Here is a 19,544-nt window from a genome sequence, read left to right as displayed (position 1 = left end):
TTGAGATGTGCTTGATATATGTATAAATACAGCATGTACAACTGCCATACAGCTGTTGAGATGTAATTGATATATGTATAAATACAGCATGTACAACTGCCATACAGCTGTTGAGATGTACTTGATATACGTATAAATACAGTATGTACAACTGCCATACAGCTGTTGAGATGTTCTTGATATATGTATCAATACAGCATGTACAACTGCCATACAGCTGTTGAGATGTTCTTGTTATATGTATAAATACAGCATGTACAACCACCATACAGCTGTTGAGATGTAGAGGCTGTTTACATGGTCAGTATATGTGAAAATATGGTACAAGGCCATCATAATTAAAAATAATAGATACCAAGGAAATCATGATTCACAGGATTAATTACCTAGCTTTACTTTCGTTCCTGTTTACTTGGTTTTGTCACCACATCTTTTTTTCTGCAGCAAAGCCTTTGAATCTTCCTGCGCCATATTGAAGTGACAAATATTGTGTAAAGTCAGATGATATTTTATGTTCTCTAATTTTAAGATAATAAGGAAGGGAATGGTTATTATGTCAGTATAATTAGAGTTTACTCCTATTGAAACAAGCTCCATGGCAACATGTATCAACAACTCCTTTTTTTAATGAGTAGTATTTTTTTTTTCATTCTCCAAGCATTATATATAAAGACAAATGAATTACTTTTAATTTTAACAACCTGTGCAGGTTAATTGGATTTTCTTACAATACTATTATAGGAATCATCTCTGTAATATGCATTAGATAAGATTTTAAGTTACAAACAGGTATGTAACATGAAATGAGATAACATTTTAAATTTCAAACAGGTATAGAACATAAAGTAAGATTTTAAAATTCAGACATGTATTTAACATGAAGTAAGATTTTGAATTACAAACAGGTATGTAACATGAAATAAGATTTTAAATTACTAACAGGTATGTAACATGAAGTGAGATAAGATTCTAAATTACAAACAGGTATGTAACATGAATGAGAGTTGCAAGGGAATGAGTTTTTAAAAAGATTTGGTCTTTTGTTTTCTAATACAGATGGCTACTTGTAAGATTCAATTCCTTTCAATCTTTTTTGTTCAACACAATAATTTCTGTCAAAATGTCATAAATAGTTATAGACAATTATAAATTTAAAAGCAAGATGTATTATTACATTATCTGTACTTTGACTGACCTCAGATCTGTATCTTGTATTGATAAATGTTTGAAACAAAATCTGGTTAAGATGTCAGATTTGTAACTAAAGTGGTCTTTAAATGTTTTTAAGAATCTCTGTCTTTGTTGTTTAGTTAAGTATCATAGTAACACTGTCTTTGCATTTTACTGACTTTCGTAAGAACTACTTAGAGATGGGACAAAATAAGTTTGACTCAAAGCTTTTTAAAAGAAACAGGCTTATATAAAATGTTACAAATTGTACTGTTTATACATAAATTTCTTTATACATTGTATACTGTTCTACTTTTACAATTTAATATTAATGATTTTTACCTTATGTTTTAGTGCAACTGCCAACCATCTTGAACAATTTATTCTTAATACTCCTGTATGGATTGTAACATAGGGTTTTCCTCCAGTATGGATTGTAACATGGGGCTTTCACTAAAAGAATTCTTATGATGTCAGGTTGGTCCTAAATGAAAATAGTGCCAGTTTGAAATCCAGTATGGCTGCTGAGGCAGCCATCTTTAAAATCTTGTCAATATTGCTTCTGAATGGATGGTCATCTCAGCATGTTTCACGAAACAAATTCTTTTGATGTTGTTTTGACTCCATGAATTCTTGTGATGCTGTTTTCATGCAATGAATTCTGGTGATGTTGTTTTCACTCAGTGAATTCTTGTGATGTTTTTTTTCACTCAATGATTTCTTGTGATGTTGTTCTCATGCAGTGAATTCTTGTGATGCTGTTTTTACTTAATGAATTATTGTGATGTTGTTTTCATTCAATAAATTCTCGTGATGTTGTTTTCACTCAATAAATTCTTGTGATGTTGTTTTCACTAAATACTCCTCATGTTGTTTTCACTCAATAAATTCTTGTGAAAAATTTTAGTTTTCACTCAATACATTCTTGTGATGTTGTTTTCACTCATTGAATTTTGGTGATGTTGTTTTCACTTTATGAATTCTTGTGCTGTTGTTTTCAATCAATAAATTCTTGTGATGTTGTTTTCACTCAATGAATTCTTGTGATTTGGTTTCACTTCATAAATTCTTCTGATGTTGTTTTCACTCATTGAATTCTTGTGATGTTGTTTTCATTCAAAAAATTCTTGTGATGTTGTTTTCACTCAGTTAATTCTTGTGATGTTGTTTTCACTCAATAAATTCTTGTGATGTTGTTTTCACTGATGAATTCTTGTGACTTGGTCCTAAATGAAAGTGGTGCTGATCTGCTGTCCAGCATGATGAAATCAGCAACCATTTTGAAAGTCCTGTTATCACTGCTTCTCTTCAAGCATGGAAGCCATCTTGAAATCTTGTTATCACTTCTTTACTAAAAAGCTTCTTACGATGTTTACTTAGTCCAGAATGAAAATGGTGCTGTTCAAAAGTCCAATATCACATCTTGAAATGTTATAACTTCTCCTATATGGATGATAAAGCTTTAACATTTTTAGGAAATTTCTACTGGGTTTCCTGTGAACCTGAACAGTTTTATTTTAGGTTCATAGATACCAACCCCCAAGAGAGGTATAATCATAATTATTATTAATGTAAGTGGAAGAAAGCGTAATCTGAGCATAAAAAGGTCAGTCAGTATATTACATGTTGTAATTACACAAAACTATATAAGCAACTTATATTTATTTTTGCTACTTACCTGGATCTGCAGTTAAAATGTTTGTCACAAATCAACTAAATCAGTGTGTATCGACACTAAACAAATCTATCAATTATTTATGCTTGACACTCACTTGAACTAGTCTACATGTCTAACTTTTGGTGAATGGTTGTGAAGCCCACGAATGATAACTGCTGTATTACATCACTGTCGAATTCTACTTTAAATTTTTTTAAAGTGCTACTGATTAGTCAATTTCCTGATGCAGCATGTCTTAACAAATTTCCTTCCCTCTAAAATTTTTCAATCATATAGCATACATGAGTGGCATTGATAAAGCCCATTTCTCTTAATATCTGGTGCCATTTTTTATAGTTTAGACTGGTCCACTACATATTTGTGACACGTGGTTTTGCATTCAAGAAACCCATCTGTTTTCTTGAACTGTTTCATGTACAGTTACTATAAATAGAAAATAAGGAAATTAGGTTTAATGATGGATAAATGCACAGCAGCCAATAGTTACATGACGCAAGCCTCGAACTGTAGTTATTTTGTGTCTCACTCCTGATGTCTTTGATCTGAACTTGGAAACATGTTTGTGAATGTGTTGGCATTCCTTTTGGGTTTTTAATGTTTTTTTAATGGGTACCCAGTTGCCCATTATATTAACCCGGTTATTAAAAATGGGCAGGTACCCAAGTACCCAGCTACTTGTTGACAGCTGTAATGGATGGTCATATCAACATGTGGTTTTCACTAAAAGACTTCTTAGGAAGTCTTGTTGGTAATAAATAAAAATGGAGATAATCTGAAGTCTTATATGGAAACCAGAGTAGCCATTTTGAAAATCTTGCAATCCCTTCTGAATAGAAAGGTATATTGATGCGGGGTTTTCACCAGAAGACTTATAATGTCCAGTTAGTCTTAAATGAATCAGATGCTGATCTATGTCTAATATGGCTGCCACACAGTGACCATCTTGAAATAATTTGTTATTCTTATTTTTCCTGAATGGATGGGCATATGTCTTAGGAAGAGATATCACGAGCTTGTATGTGTTTCTAATAGATAATGGAATTTAGTATTTTAATACTAAACGTGTTAAAATAAACAGTAATTATTGCTATCTTCATCTAATGTGCATTGTTATACTCTCCTTAAGAGGGCCTCAAGGGAGAATAGTCCTTGACAAGTGAGTCACCCTCTGTAAATAAAGCATTATTATTATTATTATTATTATTGTTATTATTATCAAGATAAGGTTTTCACTCAAAGAATTCTTGTGGTGTCTACTAGGCCACAAATGAAAATGGTGTCAATCGGACATCCAATATGGCCACCACAGCAGCCATTTAGAAAACCTTTTTATTGCTGCTCCTGAACAGAAAGAAATATTGACATAGGGCTTTGACCAAAAATACTTCATATGATATCTGCTTCAAACTAAATGCTGCTGATCTGGAGTCTGTTATGGCTGCCACTGTAGCCAGCTTGAAAATTTTGTTTTCATGAATGAATGGTCTTATCGGTATGGGGTTTTCACTAAAAGGCTTCTTCAATGTTTTGTTGATCTTCAATTAAAATGGTGCTAATCTCATTTCAGTATTTGGCCATCTTGAAAATCTTGCTTTTAATTACTCCTTTTATATAGAAAGTCATTTTGACATTGGATTTTCATCAGAAGAGTTCTTATAGTGTCTGCTGGTCTTAAATTGAAATGAATGACCCTCAATATGGCACCATGGTGTCTGTCTTAAAAATATTGTTACTTTACTCCTAAATGGATGGCTATATCTACATCAGTTTTCACCAATAGACTTCGTAGCTGTTCATAAATGAAAATGGTACCTATCATACATCCAGTATGGCTGCCATAACAGCTGTAATGAAAATCTTGTCACTTCTTCCCTTGAATTGATAATCATTATAACATAGGATTTTGACTTAAAGACTTAATAATATCAGATTTGTCATAAATAAAGAAATGGTGCCAATCTGCTAACATCCAGTATGCCCTCCACATCAGCTAATTTGAAATCTTGTTATCACTGAAGAATATTGAAAGTGGTTTCCACACTCAGTAATTTAAATTAAGAGATGGTCTTATCTTAAATTCCAGAAAATTATTCTCATCCAGTAGAGTATCAATCCCTTCAGGAGACTCTTGTTTTTTAAATTTCTTAAAACTCTTGTCATTTTTTGACTGTATACCTACCTGTAACAGCAATATCCTATAAAGAATCTTAAGTCATTCTGTTAGTCACATTTAACGAGCATCAAAGGTATGGTCAATTTAGTCACAAATGTTCCAATGCTTTTGCTAGGAATTAATAACACAGGTGCTTATTCAATAAGACACCTTAAGCAATACATTAAAGTCAAGGTGTAAAGATGACATCTGTAAAATCACAGGTGCAAATGTATAATGAGACGTATAGGTTATTCATGTTATGGCAGCTCAGGTAGATGATGCTTTAATTAAAACCCATCAGCATATAAGTACACATACATGTACTTAAAAATTGGTGAGTTTATGTGGATCACATTCACCTGTAGTTAAGTATAATATACCTGAAATTGTATCTCCGCTTATAAAATATTACTTATTTAGTTCCAGAAATTTTCTTCTTTCAAAAGTGACATTTATTTACACTTAGCAGAAATTTCACAAAGGCCGTTAGGTTTGAGTTTGTGAATCAATGCTGAGGTTCATTGCTGAGGTGTGTAAGTCTTCAGTCTTTAATAAAACGAATAAACAATCTTTATTGCCTATTTCAGCAGTTTTAAAGCATTGTATTCAAACAAATAAAACTGCTTATATACATTGTTAAATGGGCTTGACGTTTACAAATGCTGTATTAGTGTATTGTCTGTTTGAGGACTTGTAAAGTTTACATGCCAGTGAAATCAAGATCATTACTGTCTGAATAATTTTGGTACTGTCATTCCCATTCTGTACTGGTGGGTGAGGAAGACGTATGCATGTTAAATGGTGAAAGTTAGTTTGATCTGATCTCAGAACAGAATTTTGAGTTTTGTTTGTGGTTGATGTCAAGATACTCTGGTTTCAAACTGGATAATTTTCTACACATTTGAATGTATACTGTATATTTATGGTTGAAAATTTTGGTATGGCTACTCAGGAAATACAGTGTAGGTTTTGAATGTGAATACATTTATGGTTGGTATGGTAACATTGGAAATACAGGTAGTCTTTTCTAAGAGAATGTATTGATGATTGCAGGTAACGAATAAAATTGGTAAGTTTCATAGACTCTGTATATAATGAAATATAATGCCTTGCATCCTCTGTTACAGGTCTTCCTATGCAAGCAGGCCTCTGAATGGTTTCCCTGGCAACTACATGTCATCCTCCTCGGTACCTCTTGCAGCCCAGGCCCAGGCATATTTAGAGCACAATGTCCGTTCCTGGGCAAGTCCTAAAAAATATGGGCAGGTAAGTGATCACAGTGGTTAAAATTATTGCCATTCCTTTGTGCTTCTTTCGTGAGTTGACAAGTTGAGTTTATCAAATACCTAGAGCACAAAGTCCGTTCCTGGGCAAGTCCTAAAAAATATGAGCAGGTAAGTGATTACAGTGGTTAAAATTCCTTTGTGTTTCTTCCATGAGTTAACAAGTTGAGTTTATCAAATATTTATTATATTCACCCTCTTTTAATGAGTATCTATTATATTCACCCTGTTTTAAGGAGTATTTATCATATTTACCTTGTTTTATGGAGTATTTATTATATTCACTCTGGTATAAGAAGTATTTAATATATTCACCCTGGTATAAGGATTATTTATTATATTCACCCTGGTACAAGGAGTATTTATTATATTCACTCTGGTACAAGGAGTATTTATTATATTCACTCTGGTACAAGGAGTATTTATTATATTCACCCTGGTATAAGAAGTATTTAATATATTCACCCTGGTATAAGGATTATTTATTATATTCACCCTGATGCAAGGAGTATTTATTATATTCACTCTGGTACAAGGAGTATTTATTATATTCACCCTGGTATAAGGATTATTTATTATATTCACCCTGGTACAAGGAGTATTTATTATATTCACTCTGGTACAAGGAGTATTTATTATATTCACTCTGGTACAAGGAGTATTTATTATATTCACTCTGGTACAAGGAGTATTTATTATATTCACCCTGGTATAAGAAGTATTTAATATATTCACCCTGGTATAAGGATTATTATTATATTCACCCTGATGCAAGGAGTATTTATTATATTCACTCTGGTACAAGAAGTATTTAATATATTCACCCTGGTATAAGGATTATTTATTATATTCACCCTGGTACAAGGAGTATTTATTATATTCACTCTGGTACAAGGAGTATTTATTATATTCACTCTGGTACAAGGAGTATTTATTATATTCACCCTGGTATAAGAAGTATTTAATATATTCACCCTGGTATAAGGATTATTTATTATATTCACCCTGATGCAAGGAGTATTTATTATATTCACTCTGGTACAAGGAGTATTTATTATATTCACTCTGGTACAAGGAGTATTTATTATATTCACCCTGGTATAACTAATATTCATTATATTCACTCTGGTATAAGCAGTATCAGACAGAACAGCACATACAGTTACCTTTTTGGAGTATTGTGTTCTTTTAGTCTAAAACCTGCCAAAAAATTGATTTTCTGAAAGTTATATACTTTTTCAACTGTTATTTGAAACTTTTGATTTTGCGGTTATTATCATTAGTACAAGAAAAAAGAAGGAAATGACTGAAGGAGTCAGATTTTCTTTTTGAAATACAAACTTCAGTAATAATTATCAAAAAGCTTTCATTCTTGTAAATATGCTTACAGGAGCTTGGTTATGTATTACTATAGCTTGGTTATTTATTTTGATAGTTTGGTTATGAATTACAAAAGTTTGGTTATGTATTACAAGAGCTTAGTTATGAATTACAAGAGATTAATTATGTATTACCTGAGAGCTTGGCTATGAATTCCAAGAGATTGGTTATGTATTACAAGAGCTTGGTTATGAATTACAAGAGATTGGTTATGTATTACCAGAGATTGGTTATGTATTACCAGAACTTGGTTATGAATTACAAGATATTGATTATGTATTATGAGAGCTTGGTTATGAATTCCAGGAGATTGGTTATGTATTACAAGAGCTTGGTTATGAATTACAAGAGATTGGTTATGTATTACAAGAGCTTGGTTATGAATTACAAGAGATTAGTTATGTATTACAAGAGCTTGGTTATTAATTCCAAGAGATTGGTTATGTATTACAAGAGCTTTGTTATTAATTCCAAGAGACTGGTTATGTATTACAAGAGCTTGGTTATGAATTACAAGAGATTGGTTATGTGTTACAAGAGCTTGGTTATGAATTACAAGAGATTGGTTATGTATTACAAGAGCTTTGTTATTAATTCCAAGAGACTGGTTATGTATTACAAGAGCTTGGTTATGAATTACAAGAGATTGGTTATGAATTACAAGAGCTTGGTTATGAATTTCAAGAGATTGGTTATGTATTACAAGAGCTTGGTTATGAATTACAAGAGATTGGTTATGTATTACAAGAGCTTGGTTATTAATTTCAAGAGATTGGTTATGTATTACAAGAGCATGGTTATGAATTACAAGAGATTGGTTATGTATTACAAGAGCATGGTTATGTATTGCAAGAGATTGGTTATGAATTACAAGAGATTGGTTATGTTTTACAAGAGGTTGGTCATGTATTACAAGAGCTTGGTTATGAATTACAAGATATTGGTTATGTATTACAAGAGCTTGGTTATGAATTACAAGAGCATGGTTATGTATTGCAAGAGATTGGTTATGAATTACAAGAGATTGTTTATGTATCACAGGAGATTGGTTATGTATTACAAGATATTGGTTATGTATTACAAGAGCTTGGTTATGAATTACAAGAGATTGGTTATGTATTACAAGAGCATGGTTATGTATTGCAAGAGATTGGTTATATAGTGCAACTGATTTGGAAATGTTAACATGTTTGTTACAACTTTGATATGTATCATAACTTATTTTAATACACAACTTGGCCAGTACCTGTACACAAATTTCTTTGAAGGAAGTGCAGGCCAGTTTGTAATTGTTGAGTGTTGAAAGTTGGTATATACATGTCCACTAGAAACACTGGCTTTAAATCCTAACACATATTTCAATTGAATGCCAACATTAATAAAACTCTACTGTACAGTCCAAAAATGGACTGCCAGGTCTTGCAACAATTCAACCTCTCTTTTCACTTAGAGCCAGCCAGAACCACCACCCCCATTACCCTAAACAATGCACATAGGTGTGGCTTCTAAAATAATTTGTTTTGAAACAGAACTCTGTATTCTGTTTTCTGATGAATTCTCAGAAAAGTGGTAACTTGAATTTTGAATTGGCTCACCAAACAGATTTTAGGCAGGATGTAGTATTGTGTCAGTTATGTATAAGATACGTATATTTGACCTGTACAGTTAAACATGATCACTTGATACATACAAAGTCTTACACATTTTCATTACATACATACATACATACATACATACATACATACATACATGTACATAGATATACAAGTCTAACAGAAGTGACCCTTAATTGGACTTATGGAATAAATCACAAATTATAGAAATATGATTGTTTGCATTAAAATCTGGATACTGGCTTGACCATATTTGATTCAGATCTGTATTTCATATTAGATTCAGTGGAATTGGTCAGGCATGCAGGCTAACTTGATCATAGTACCTCAGGCACTTTAAAATGCCTTTATCTTATGATGCAAAACATCTGCATGATCAAGCTGTTGCTTATTTGTTTCTTTTTAAGGTCTCACTGAACTGTTTATTTAGTGAATTTTCATCTGACTGTGACCTATTGCAGAAAAATGAGAATAATTTTACACTGAAGATACAAACAAAAACAAACTAATGATTTTTGTAGAAAGCATGCATGTGAGATTTTTACTGCGGCAATCAGGTTAATTCTTAATGCAACTGGTGGCTTTTATACTGAACAAACATTGCCATCAGCCCCTCTTTTTTACATTCATTTTTGACAGCAAAAAGCTGTTTTGAATATTTTTCTGTGACAAGGCAGCTAAAAGAATCAGTATGTGCCTTATGCATGAATAAAGTTCACTAGTACTATAACAAATTAGCATACTTTTCATCACCCCTCAACCATCTCAATTTTTAGATATTTACCTCTGCAGCAGACATTCCTAAATAGGTAAGCCAAGTTCATTTGCAGCCCAAGAAATGCATTTGATCTCCAGTGCTAGTCTCACTGTGACAGGCAGTCACCATACAATCCAACCCATTTTCAAGCCTAACTCAAAGTAAATCTAAACCACATTACAGATTTAGCTTCTGTGTAAATTTATAAATGCTAGGATTCAGATAATTGGGTTCATGCCTTCTAGTTAAAAATTAGGGAGGTGTCAAAATACAAAACTATTCAGTGAGACCTAAAGTGGCATACAACAAGTGACATGTTAGGAGGAAAGGAACAATAAACCTCTTAAAAAGTTGTAATAGTACAGAAGAATAAAACGGAATATTCAGATTCTGGTGGCAAAAGGCGGAAAGGGCAACATGTCTAGTGGACATCATGTGTTGATTTGAGTATGTCATAAGGCGAGAAAGATCTTTTCAGTTCAAAGTAATTTTTATCTAGTTTGAAATGAAGAAAAGTTTGATGATGAATTAGGCATGAAAATCATTTGATGCAATAGAACAAGAAAATGTTGATGTAAAAGTGATGGCTAATAGTTTGAGTCAAGTTAAAATTGACAAAAATGCTATTTCTGCCAAAGTTCACAATAATCTGAAAATCAGCTGTTATAGCTAGATGTATTACCTCAACTAACCTACACCTGTGGGAACCTGAAAAATGGCACCCAAACATATGTCTTCCATCTGAATGGATCATGGATTGACAAGTGATGTGTTTGATATAAAAATAACGATTATATTTTAATTGAATTCATCTGTTGTCAGTTAAGTTCTTGTATGGACATGTCTTGGGAGACCATTTTCATGTGTCATTGTTTGCTCATGAAAGATACTCCAATTTTTCCTGTGGTGGTAGTTGTAGTGGAGGTTTGCAATAAATTATCATTCTAATGCCTCAGTACATAACCATGAGGTTGGGTTTGATTTATACCTTCCATAATTGCTTCCTATTAATTCGGCCAGGTATAAAACTTGCCAGTTCTTGGAGATGTATCATTGACTCACAGAAACCCTGATCACTGATTTGGTGAATTAGAAAATGTTTCACTCCATATAAAAATAATAAAACTCAACCTGTTTACCTTCCATTGAGTTCAAAATGGAGATCAGCTCTTTTGGATTTCATAGTTGCATTGATCAGTATACTGGTAGGTTTCACATAATTGTTACATTGTGACAGAATGTCTTAAGATGAAATTTTACCAGTCCTCAATTGAGTTCAGATTTAAAATGTATACTTAAGAGATTATCATCGTTTGTATATCGATTGTTTTACATGTGTATGTACCTTTTGTATATCCATTGTTAATTGTTATCTATGTATCTACCTTTTGTATCTCTATTGTTAATTGTTATATGTGTGTCTAACTTTTGTATATTCATTGTTACGGACTATCTGTGTTTCTATTTTTTTGGTATGTTTTGTATATCTATGTTAATTTTTATTTATGTGTCTACCTTTTGTATACCCATTGTTACATGTTATCTGTGTTTCTGCCTTTTTTATTTTTTGTATATCTATTGTTAATTGTTATTTATGTGTCTACCTTTTGTATACCCATTGCTAACTGTTTACATATCTACCTCTTTTCTATCCATTGTTAATTGCTACTTATGTATCTACCTCTTTTCTATCCATTGTTACATGTTATATATGTGTCATCCTCTTGCCTTTCCATTGTTACATGTTATCTGTATCTCATCCTATTGCCAATCCACTTTTGCATCTTATAAATGCATCTAATCCTCTTGCCTATCCGTTGTTGCATGTTATTTATGTGTCTCATCCTCTTGCCTATCCGTTGTTTCATGTTATCTATGTGTCTCATCCTCTTGCCAGTCCATTGTTACATGTTATCTATGTCTCATCCTCTTGCCAATCCATTGTTACATGTTATATGTGTCTCATCCTCTTGCCAGTCCATTGTTACATGTTATCTATGTGTCTCATCCTCTTGCCAATCCATTGTTACATGTTATCTGTGTCTCATCCTCTTGCCAGTCCATTGTTACATGTTATCTATGTGTCATCTTCTTGCCAATCCATTGTTACATGTTATCTGTGTCTCATCCTCTTGCCAGTCCATTGTTACATGTTATCTATGTGTCTCATCCTCTTGCCAATCCATTGTTACATGTTATCTGTGTCTCATCCTCTTGCCAGTCCATTGTTACATGTTATCCATGTGTCTCATCCTCTTGCCAATCCATTGTTACATGTTATCTGTGTCTCATCCTCTTGCCAGTCCATTATTACATGTTATCTATGTGTCATCTTCTTGCCAATCCATTGTTACATGTTATCTATGTCTCATCCTCTTGCCAATCCATTGTTACATGTTATCTGTGTCTCATCCTCTTGCCAGTCCATTGTTACATGTTATCTATGTGTCATCTTCTTGCCAATCCATTGTTAATTGTTACCTGAATAGTATATGTGTACAATTCAAGCTGAATCTGCCGTCAAAGATGGCCACTATTAATAGTAAAAGTAAAAAAAGCCTTTCATTGACTTCTGGATGCTTATGCTACCTGAAGCTGAAGTAGTGTTCTGGTAAGAAGTCAATAATTCTACACTGACCTGCATGTAAATAAATTTAATTATCAGTTGACTGGGCCAAGTGGTCAAGCCAATGATTGATGGCTGCTGTATCATATGTATCAATGGCAGGCTAATCCCAATAATGTGTTCAAGCTGTCCTAGACTAGAAGAGTTTATGGGATAGTCTGTTGTCCTTCATCTGGCCATCACGTTTATTGCTACTCCTGCTAAATTGTTTGAAGGATTGTAACAAAACCTTGCACACACATTCATCCCCTGTTCATCCTAAATTAAAATAATGATGGTTAGATCTGCAGTGTAGTTGACGTAGTGACCAACTTAGAAAGTTTGGTATTGCTACTCCTCCTGAATGGAAAGTCATATTGATGCAGGGTTTGATTGACATGGGGTTCGATGTCTAGTTGGTCATAAATGGTGTTAACATCTTTTGTCAAAATGGCCACCACAATGGCCAGAAATGACTGTTATTCCTCATATCAACATAGAATTGTAACTAAAAGATCTGGATGGTCCTTGTGAGGGTTGTTATGGTTGGGGTGGGGTGCTTCCAATATTTGATTTAAACTATTTTAGAAAGCCCCACCCAAGTTCTGTTTTGTTGGAAGTTAGATTAGTGAACGATAGATGTAAACTCCAAGCCCCCAGTCAGCATTGTCGATGGTTAAATAGTTAAATATACAAAAAGGTTGAAATTCAATAAATAACAATTTAATAACAAAGCAATTATCAGATGACTCAATTCCAATTACACTCCTTCCACTTAACAATTCAGTTAGATTATTGCATCACTTGGTTAGCAGTGTGAGATTGATTTTCACCTGTCCTTGTATTTCTATTCATCTGTTGTCTCCTTTCTCTCTCCTATTTCTCCCAATTCCTTCTCCTCTCCTTCCCAACTTTCTCCAAATTCCTTCTCTTCCTCCCTGACTTTCTCCAAATTCCTTCTCCTCCTCGACTTTCTCCACCAAATAGACTTCCACTGACTTTGACTGTTTAGGCTATTCTCAATTGCATCTCCAACTCTTGAAGACTTGGGACTCAAATGAACCCAAAGTTATGTGTCCCCTAAAAAGCTTCCTGTGAAAACACAAGGACAGTACAGTATTTTCCCTTAGCCCTCTCATCTCACACACCGGTCATCAAAAAACGGCTATTAAATTTCTTCTATCACGCATTCGTTCACATCGAGATACCCATACGTTCTTGTATGGTAAAACAAACGTCATAATACAGCACGGTATCAATTACTTCTTATACATACATCAGTAAATTCTGTCACATCAGTACATTTTCCTAATCCCGTTATACTAAACAGTATCACAATAATCAGAGGCATTTCTTTATCTTACACTCATACAAAGTACTCAAATATTTAAATATCCATGGTCTGATATATTCATACGTCCATAGTAACTAATCTTACATACATCAACCATCCCAGATTCACAATTCAAGCATTGTAAATTCTAACATAACGCATTAATAAATGCACTAGTTTACTAAAAAGTAACCTAATAGCAAATTACAAAATTAATTCTGACCACGAGCTAACAATATGTACATAATTCTACCTTGCATCGAATAATTCTCTGCGAAATATTCAAGCCCATTTCTCAAATATGTATGTAAATGAAACACTACAAAGGTAATTCTACATACTAAACAATCCTATTAATTAAGTATACATACTACAAACAATTACAATTATGATGCTGTAATATTTTGCAAAAAAAAACAAGCAAATAATTTACTGACCTTTTGAAGCTTTTCCTTTCCTTAGAATCTACCTCTAAGTTTTACTGCCAAATTACGAAGCTCTCTTGGAGTAACCTATTGCTCACCAACCTGTCCAGGCGAATATTAACTTTTCATTTACAAGTTCTGAAAGTTATCATTTGTGTCACATTGTAATCACACCCTCTATCTCAACTTTTGATTGGACATCGCTGTGACCGATCCATTCAAACTTAGCGGACAATATCCCTCTTGCTGTCTGTCAATGTAGGGACAGATGAGAACATGCCCCGCTCACCCTGCAGGCTTCCCTCTGATCTTAGGACTAAGCTTTAACACATACGTGTGAAAACTACAAGCCTTTGTTTAGATGGTGCGATCTATCACCTTTGCCGATTCAAGATTCCGGTCTTTGGCAGGTCATGTAAACTTGCGTAAGAGTTTAACATTAGTCCAAGAGTTTAACATTAGCCCGCGGCAATCTTTATTCATCAAACACAAGGTTGCTATAATATTCCCAAGACAGGAAGATTATAACTTGTACATCACTTTATAGATGGGGCTTAGCAACATGACAGTCCTAAATGAAAAATGGTGCTGATCTGATTTCCAATATGGCCACCACAGCAGCCAGCTTGAAAATTTTATTGCTAATCTTCCTTAATTGATTGTCATATCAATAGAGCTTTTCACTGGAAGACTTCTTGTGATGTCTGCTTGGTCCTAAATAACAATTGTGTTAATCTGGTTGCCAGTATGGCTGTCACAGGGGCCATCTTGAAAATCATGTTATTGCTATTCCTTCTGAACAGCAAGTCAAACTGACATGGGATTTTCACCGGAGGACTTCTTATCTGTCTAGGTGGTCCTAAGTGAAGATAGTGATGACATGATGACCACCACAGTGGTTATATTAAAAATCTTGTGGCTACCCCGTCTGAAAGAAAAGTAACATTGCCATGGAGTTTTGACCAGAAAACTTAATATGATGTCTGGTTGGTCATAAATGATGACCAGTATGCTTGCCATGGTGGCCATTTTAAAAATTGTGTTATGGCTACTCCTGAATGAATAGTAATATTGCCATGGGGTTTTGACCATAAGTAACATTGCCATGGGGTTTTCACCATAAGTAATATTGCTATGGGGTTTTCACCATAAGTAACATTGCCATGGGGTTTTCACCATAAGTAATATTGCCATGGGGTTTTCACCATAAGTAATATTGCCATGGGGTTTTGACCATGAGTAATATTGCCATGGGGTTTTCACCATAAGTAATATTGCCATGGGGTTTTTACCATAAGTAATATTGCCATGGGGTTTTCACCATAAGTAATATTGCCATGGGGTTTTCACCATAAGTAATATTGCCATGGGGTTTTCACCATAAGTAATATTGCCATGGGGTTTTCACCATAAGTAATATTGCCATGGGGTTTTGACCATGAGTAATATTGCCATGGGGTTTTCACCATGAGTAATATTGCCATGGGGTTTTCACCATAAGTAATATTGCCATGGGATTTTCACTATAAGTAACATTGCCATGGGGTTTTCACCATAAATAATATTGCCATGGGGTTTTCACCGTAAGACTTCTTATGATGTCTAGTTTATGTCCAGTATGGCAGAGATGAGTGATCTGTAGACATGCTAAATTACTTTTAAAATAGTCCACTGACATAGCAATAATGCAGTTGGAGTTGAGCAAGAATTTCTCCAACTTTGATATAGTTGTCTGGCACACAGGGCCTCTTTACATTCATTAATTACTGAACAAAATTTGACCAGATCTCGAGGGCATTCTTGGATGATGACCTTTCAGATTTGTATATATTATGTTGATTTTCCTTTCAGTATGGCTGCTATTATTTAAAACAGACAAATCTGTTAATAATATCTTTTCAAAGGCCGTCTAACATAATGGATCAAATTTGACACAAAGTATCCAATGATGTTTTGCCATCCAGTATGGCCATCACTTGTAACAATAAATATAAAAAAACTTGCCATCCAATATGGTCATCACTTGTAACAATAAAAGAAACAACTTGCCATCCAGTATGGCCATCACTTGTAACAATAAAAAAACCTAACTTGCCATCCAGTATGGCCATCACTTGTAACAATAAAAAAACCAACTTGCCATCCAGTATGGCCATCACTTGTAACAATAAAAAAACCAACTTGCCATCCAATATGGTCATCACTTGTAACAATAAAAAAAAATTGCCATTCAATATGATCATCACTTGTAACAATAAAAAAAACCAACTTCCCATCCAGTATGGTCATCATTTGTAATAATAGAAAAAAATGAATTTAACATCTTCACCAACAAAAAACACTTGAACTTACTTTTTATATAAATTATGCAGATATGCAGTCCAATTTGGCCAGTCTGATTAAAATCAGATCTCCGTTGTCCACAGAACTTGACTCTTAAGTGGTTAATGTCAGGATCTTCACATAGGACTTTGGATAGAAGATTTTAATCAGATTGAATATTGCAACTGGTCCTGATTACCAAAAAATAAAAAATAAAACATTCAGTGACCATTTCTCAAAAAACCACTTGGTAGAATTTCACATCATATTAGTCATATTTTAGAATATACATGTATGCTGATAATCAAGTACACTACATGTATGCTTATAATCAAGTACACTACATGTTTGCTAATAATCAAGTACACTACATGTATGCTGATAATAATGTACACTTCATGTATGCTGATAATCAAGTACACTACATGTATGCTTATAATCAAGTACTACTTGTATGCTTGTAATCAAGTACACTACATGTATGCTTATAATCAAGTACACTACATATATGCTTGTAATCAAGTACACTACATGTATGCAGATAAGCAAGTACACTACATGTATGCTGATAATCAAGTACACAACATGTACACTGATAAGTACACTACATGAATACTGATAATGAAGTACACTACATGTATGCTGATAATCAAGTACACTACATGTATGCTGATAATCAAGTACACTACATGTATGCTGATAATCAGGTACACTACATGTATGCTGATAATCAAGTACACTACATGCATGCTTATAATCAAGTACACTACAATGATGCTGATAATCAAGTACACTACAATGATGCTGATAATCAAGCACACTACATGTATGCTGATAATCAAGTACACTACAATGATGCTGATAAGTACACTACATGCATGCTTATAATCAAGTACACTACATGCATGCTTATAATCAAGTACACTACAATGATGCTGATAATCATGTACACTACAATGATGCTGATAAGTACACTACATGTATAATGATAATCAAGTACACTACATGTATGCAGATAATCAAGTACACTACATGTAGTCTTATAAGCAACTACACTGTGTTTCTTTCAGAAAAAAAGTCTTTTTAAGAAAAGAAGTTTCATACATTAAACAGAAACTATCCTTCTGGGTCAAAATCCTTTAAATTCTATACAAATTAATCTGGTCTACTATAAAATATGTCTGAAGATACTAAGAAAAGCTAAACTTTCAAGGAACCATTTCCAAAATCAATCACCAGAACTCTAAGAAATGTTGAAGACATTAGTACTAATGCAGATTGTATGGCTAACTGCCCTTTCGGCTTTTAGGAGGTAGATGTAGGCCATGTGATAGGAGGTTGACGTTGACCATGTGATGGGGGGGGGGTAGATATGACCCATGTGATATGAGGTAGATGTTGGCCATGTGATAGGAGGTAGATGTTGGCCTTGTGATAGGAGGTAGATGCTGGTCATGTGATAGGAGGTAGATGTTGGTCATATGATAGGAGGTACACCGCGCCCGGATAACTCGCGATCCCGCTTATAACGCGGTGTCTGTCTTGGCTCCCGATTTTTTCCAGAGAAAATGTATTTAAAATATCTTTAAAATATGCTGAACATGAAAAAATTACGATAAGAATTGATAAATTAAACCTTGATACATTACTCGTTTTATCATCGAAAATGATGATTAATGCCCGTAAAAATATAATCGATATTTTGAAATTTTTAAGTTCTAAAGAAGAATTAATTTCAGAGATCTCGAAAACGCTTAATTACGCGTATTTGGACGCCAATTTTTGATCTGGGAGGCAGAAAATCACTGAGGCGGGAGTCCTCCGTACGCATGTAGTAGGTGCTCGGGAAAATTCAAAGATTTGCCGGTCCTGTTTCAGCCACCTGCTTTGTGGGAAAATGTGTTGATCAGTTAACTGTGCTGATATTTACAATGACAGAATTCAGTGACTGAAAGACTCTTTGATGTACTGTTGCCATTTTATAAGAGTACATTAAAAAAAAAAAAACATGATGCAACAGCTAGGCGGCTAGTTCAAAGGCTTTGACTAGCGGCCGAGTGAGAAAATGTACTGATATTTAGAGATTGACTTCAGAGGCAGAAAGACCCAGTTTTAAAATCCTTGCGAGACCTCTGTTTAAAGATATCATATATTATGATAAATAGTTGTCAGTACTGTAAATAAACAGTCTGGTGAAATAGCGATCAAGAAAACTTTTGGTAAATGCTAACAGGTGGAAACAGAGAATGAAATAAACACCACTTAAACGTCTTCCTGTGTGAAAGTCACGTTCTAATCCTTTAATTCCGTTACAGTGTAAACATTATAATCACAACATATTCTGTTCATTGAAAACATGAAAAGAGTCAATCGACCGTCACATCGAAACCCGTGAGTACTTCTGTGAGAACCTAATTACATGTACATGCCGGCTTTGTTTTGATCAACAGCTTGGGGAAGTGTTTGTTGCATTAAAAAAAAATCGATTACAAGAGACCTCGGGTGCTGGATTATGGGTCTTGGAGCTGCCTTTGACGTAAAGCAAAACAGTAACAGAGACAACGACGATGATAGTGACTTCGAATGTTTCAGTGAAACTCATGTCATTAATGCCGAGGCTGTTTGGGAGAAATTCGTACACACTCATGGTCCTGAGATGGGCGTTTCTCTTGATGATATGGAGGAGTGGATTTGTGCTGACAGTGATTGCCCCACAGCCGAAAACATGTCAGATGAAACTATAATTATTTCTATAGCGAACAGATTTGCAGCAGAAGACGATTCTAACTGGAGTAACACAAGTGTTGAAAGTGATGCAGACGC

At 34.0% G+C, this 19,544-nt stretch overlaps 1 protein-coding gene across 1 annotated transcript in view; it reads left to right on the top strand.

Moving 5' to 3' along the window:
* LOC149808382 (uncharacterized) overlaps positions 1-19,544 on the top strand; it is a 425,114-nt gene that overhangs the window by 359,816 nt on the left and 45,754 nt on the right. The window contains exon 5 of the mRNA XM_089968015.1: positions 6,131-6,269. Within this exon, the coding sequence (XP_089824141.1) occupies positions 6,131-6,269 (139 nt within the window). The remainder of the gene's footprint in view (positions 1-6,130; positions 6,270-19,544) is intronic.

Source organism: Sinohyriopsis cumingii, chromosome 1 (assembly GCF_028554795.1).
Source record: "Sinohyriopsis cumingii isolate HCF-2022 chromosome 1, ASM2855479v2, whole genome shotgun sequence".
Taxonomy (NCBI): Eukaryota; Metazoa; Mollusca; class Bivalvia; order Unionida; family Unionidae; genus Sinohyriopsis; species Sinohyriopsis cumingii.
The sequence above is the reverse complement of the archived record's forward strand: the minus strand, read 5'-3'. Positions and strand labels throughout refer to the sequence as shown.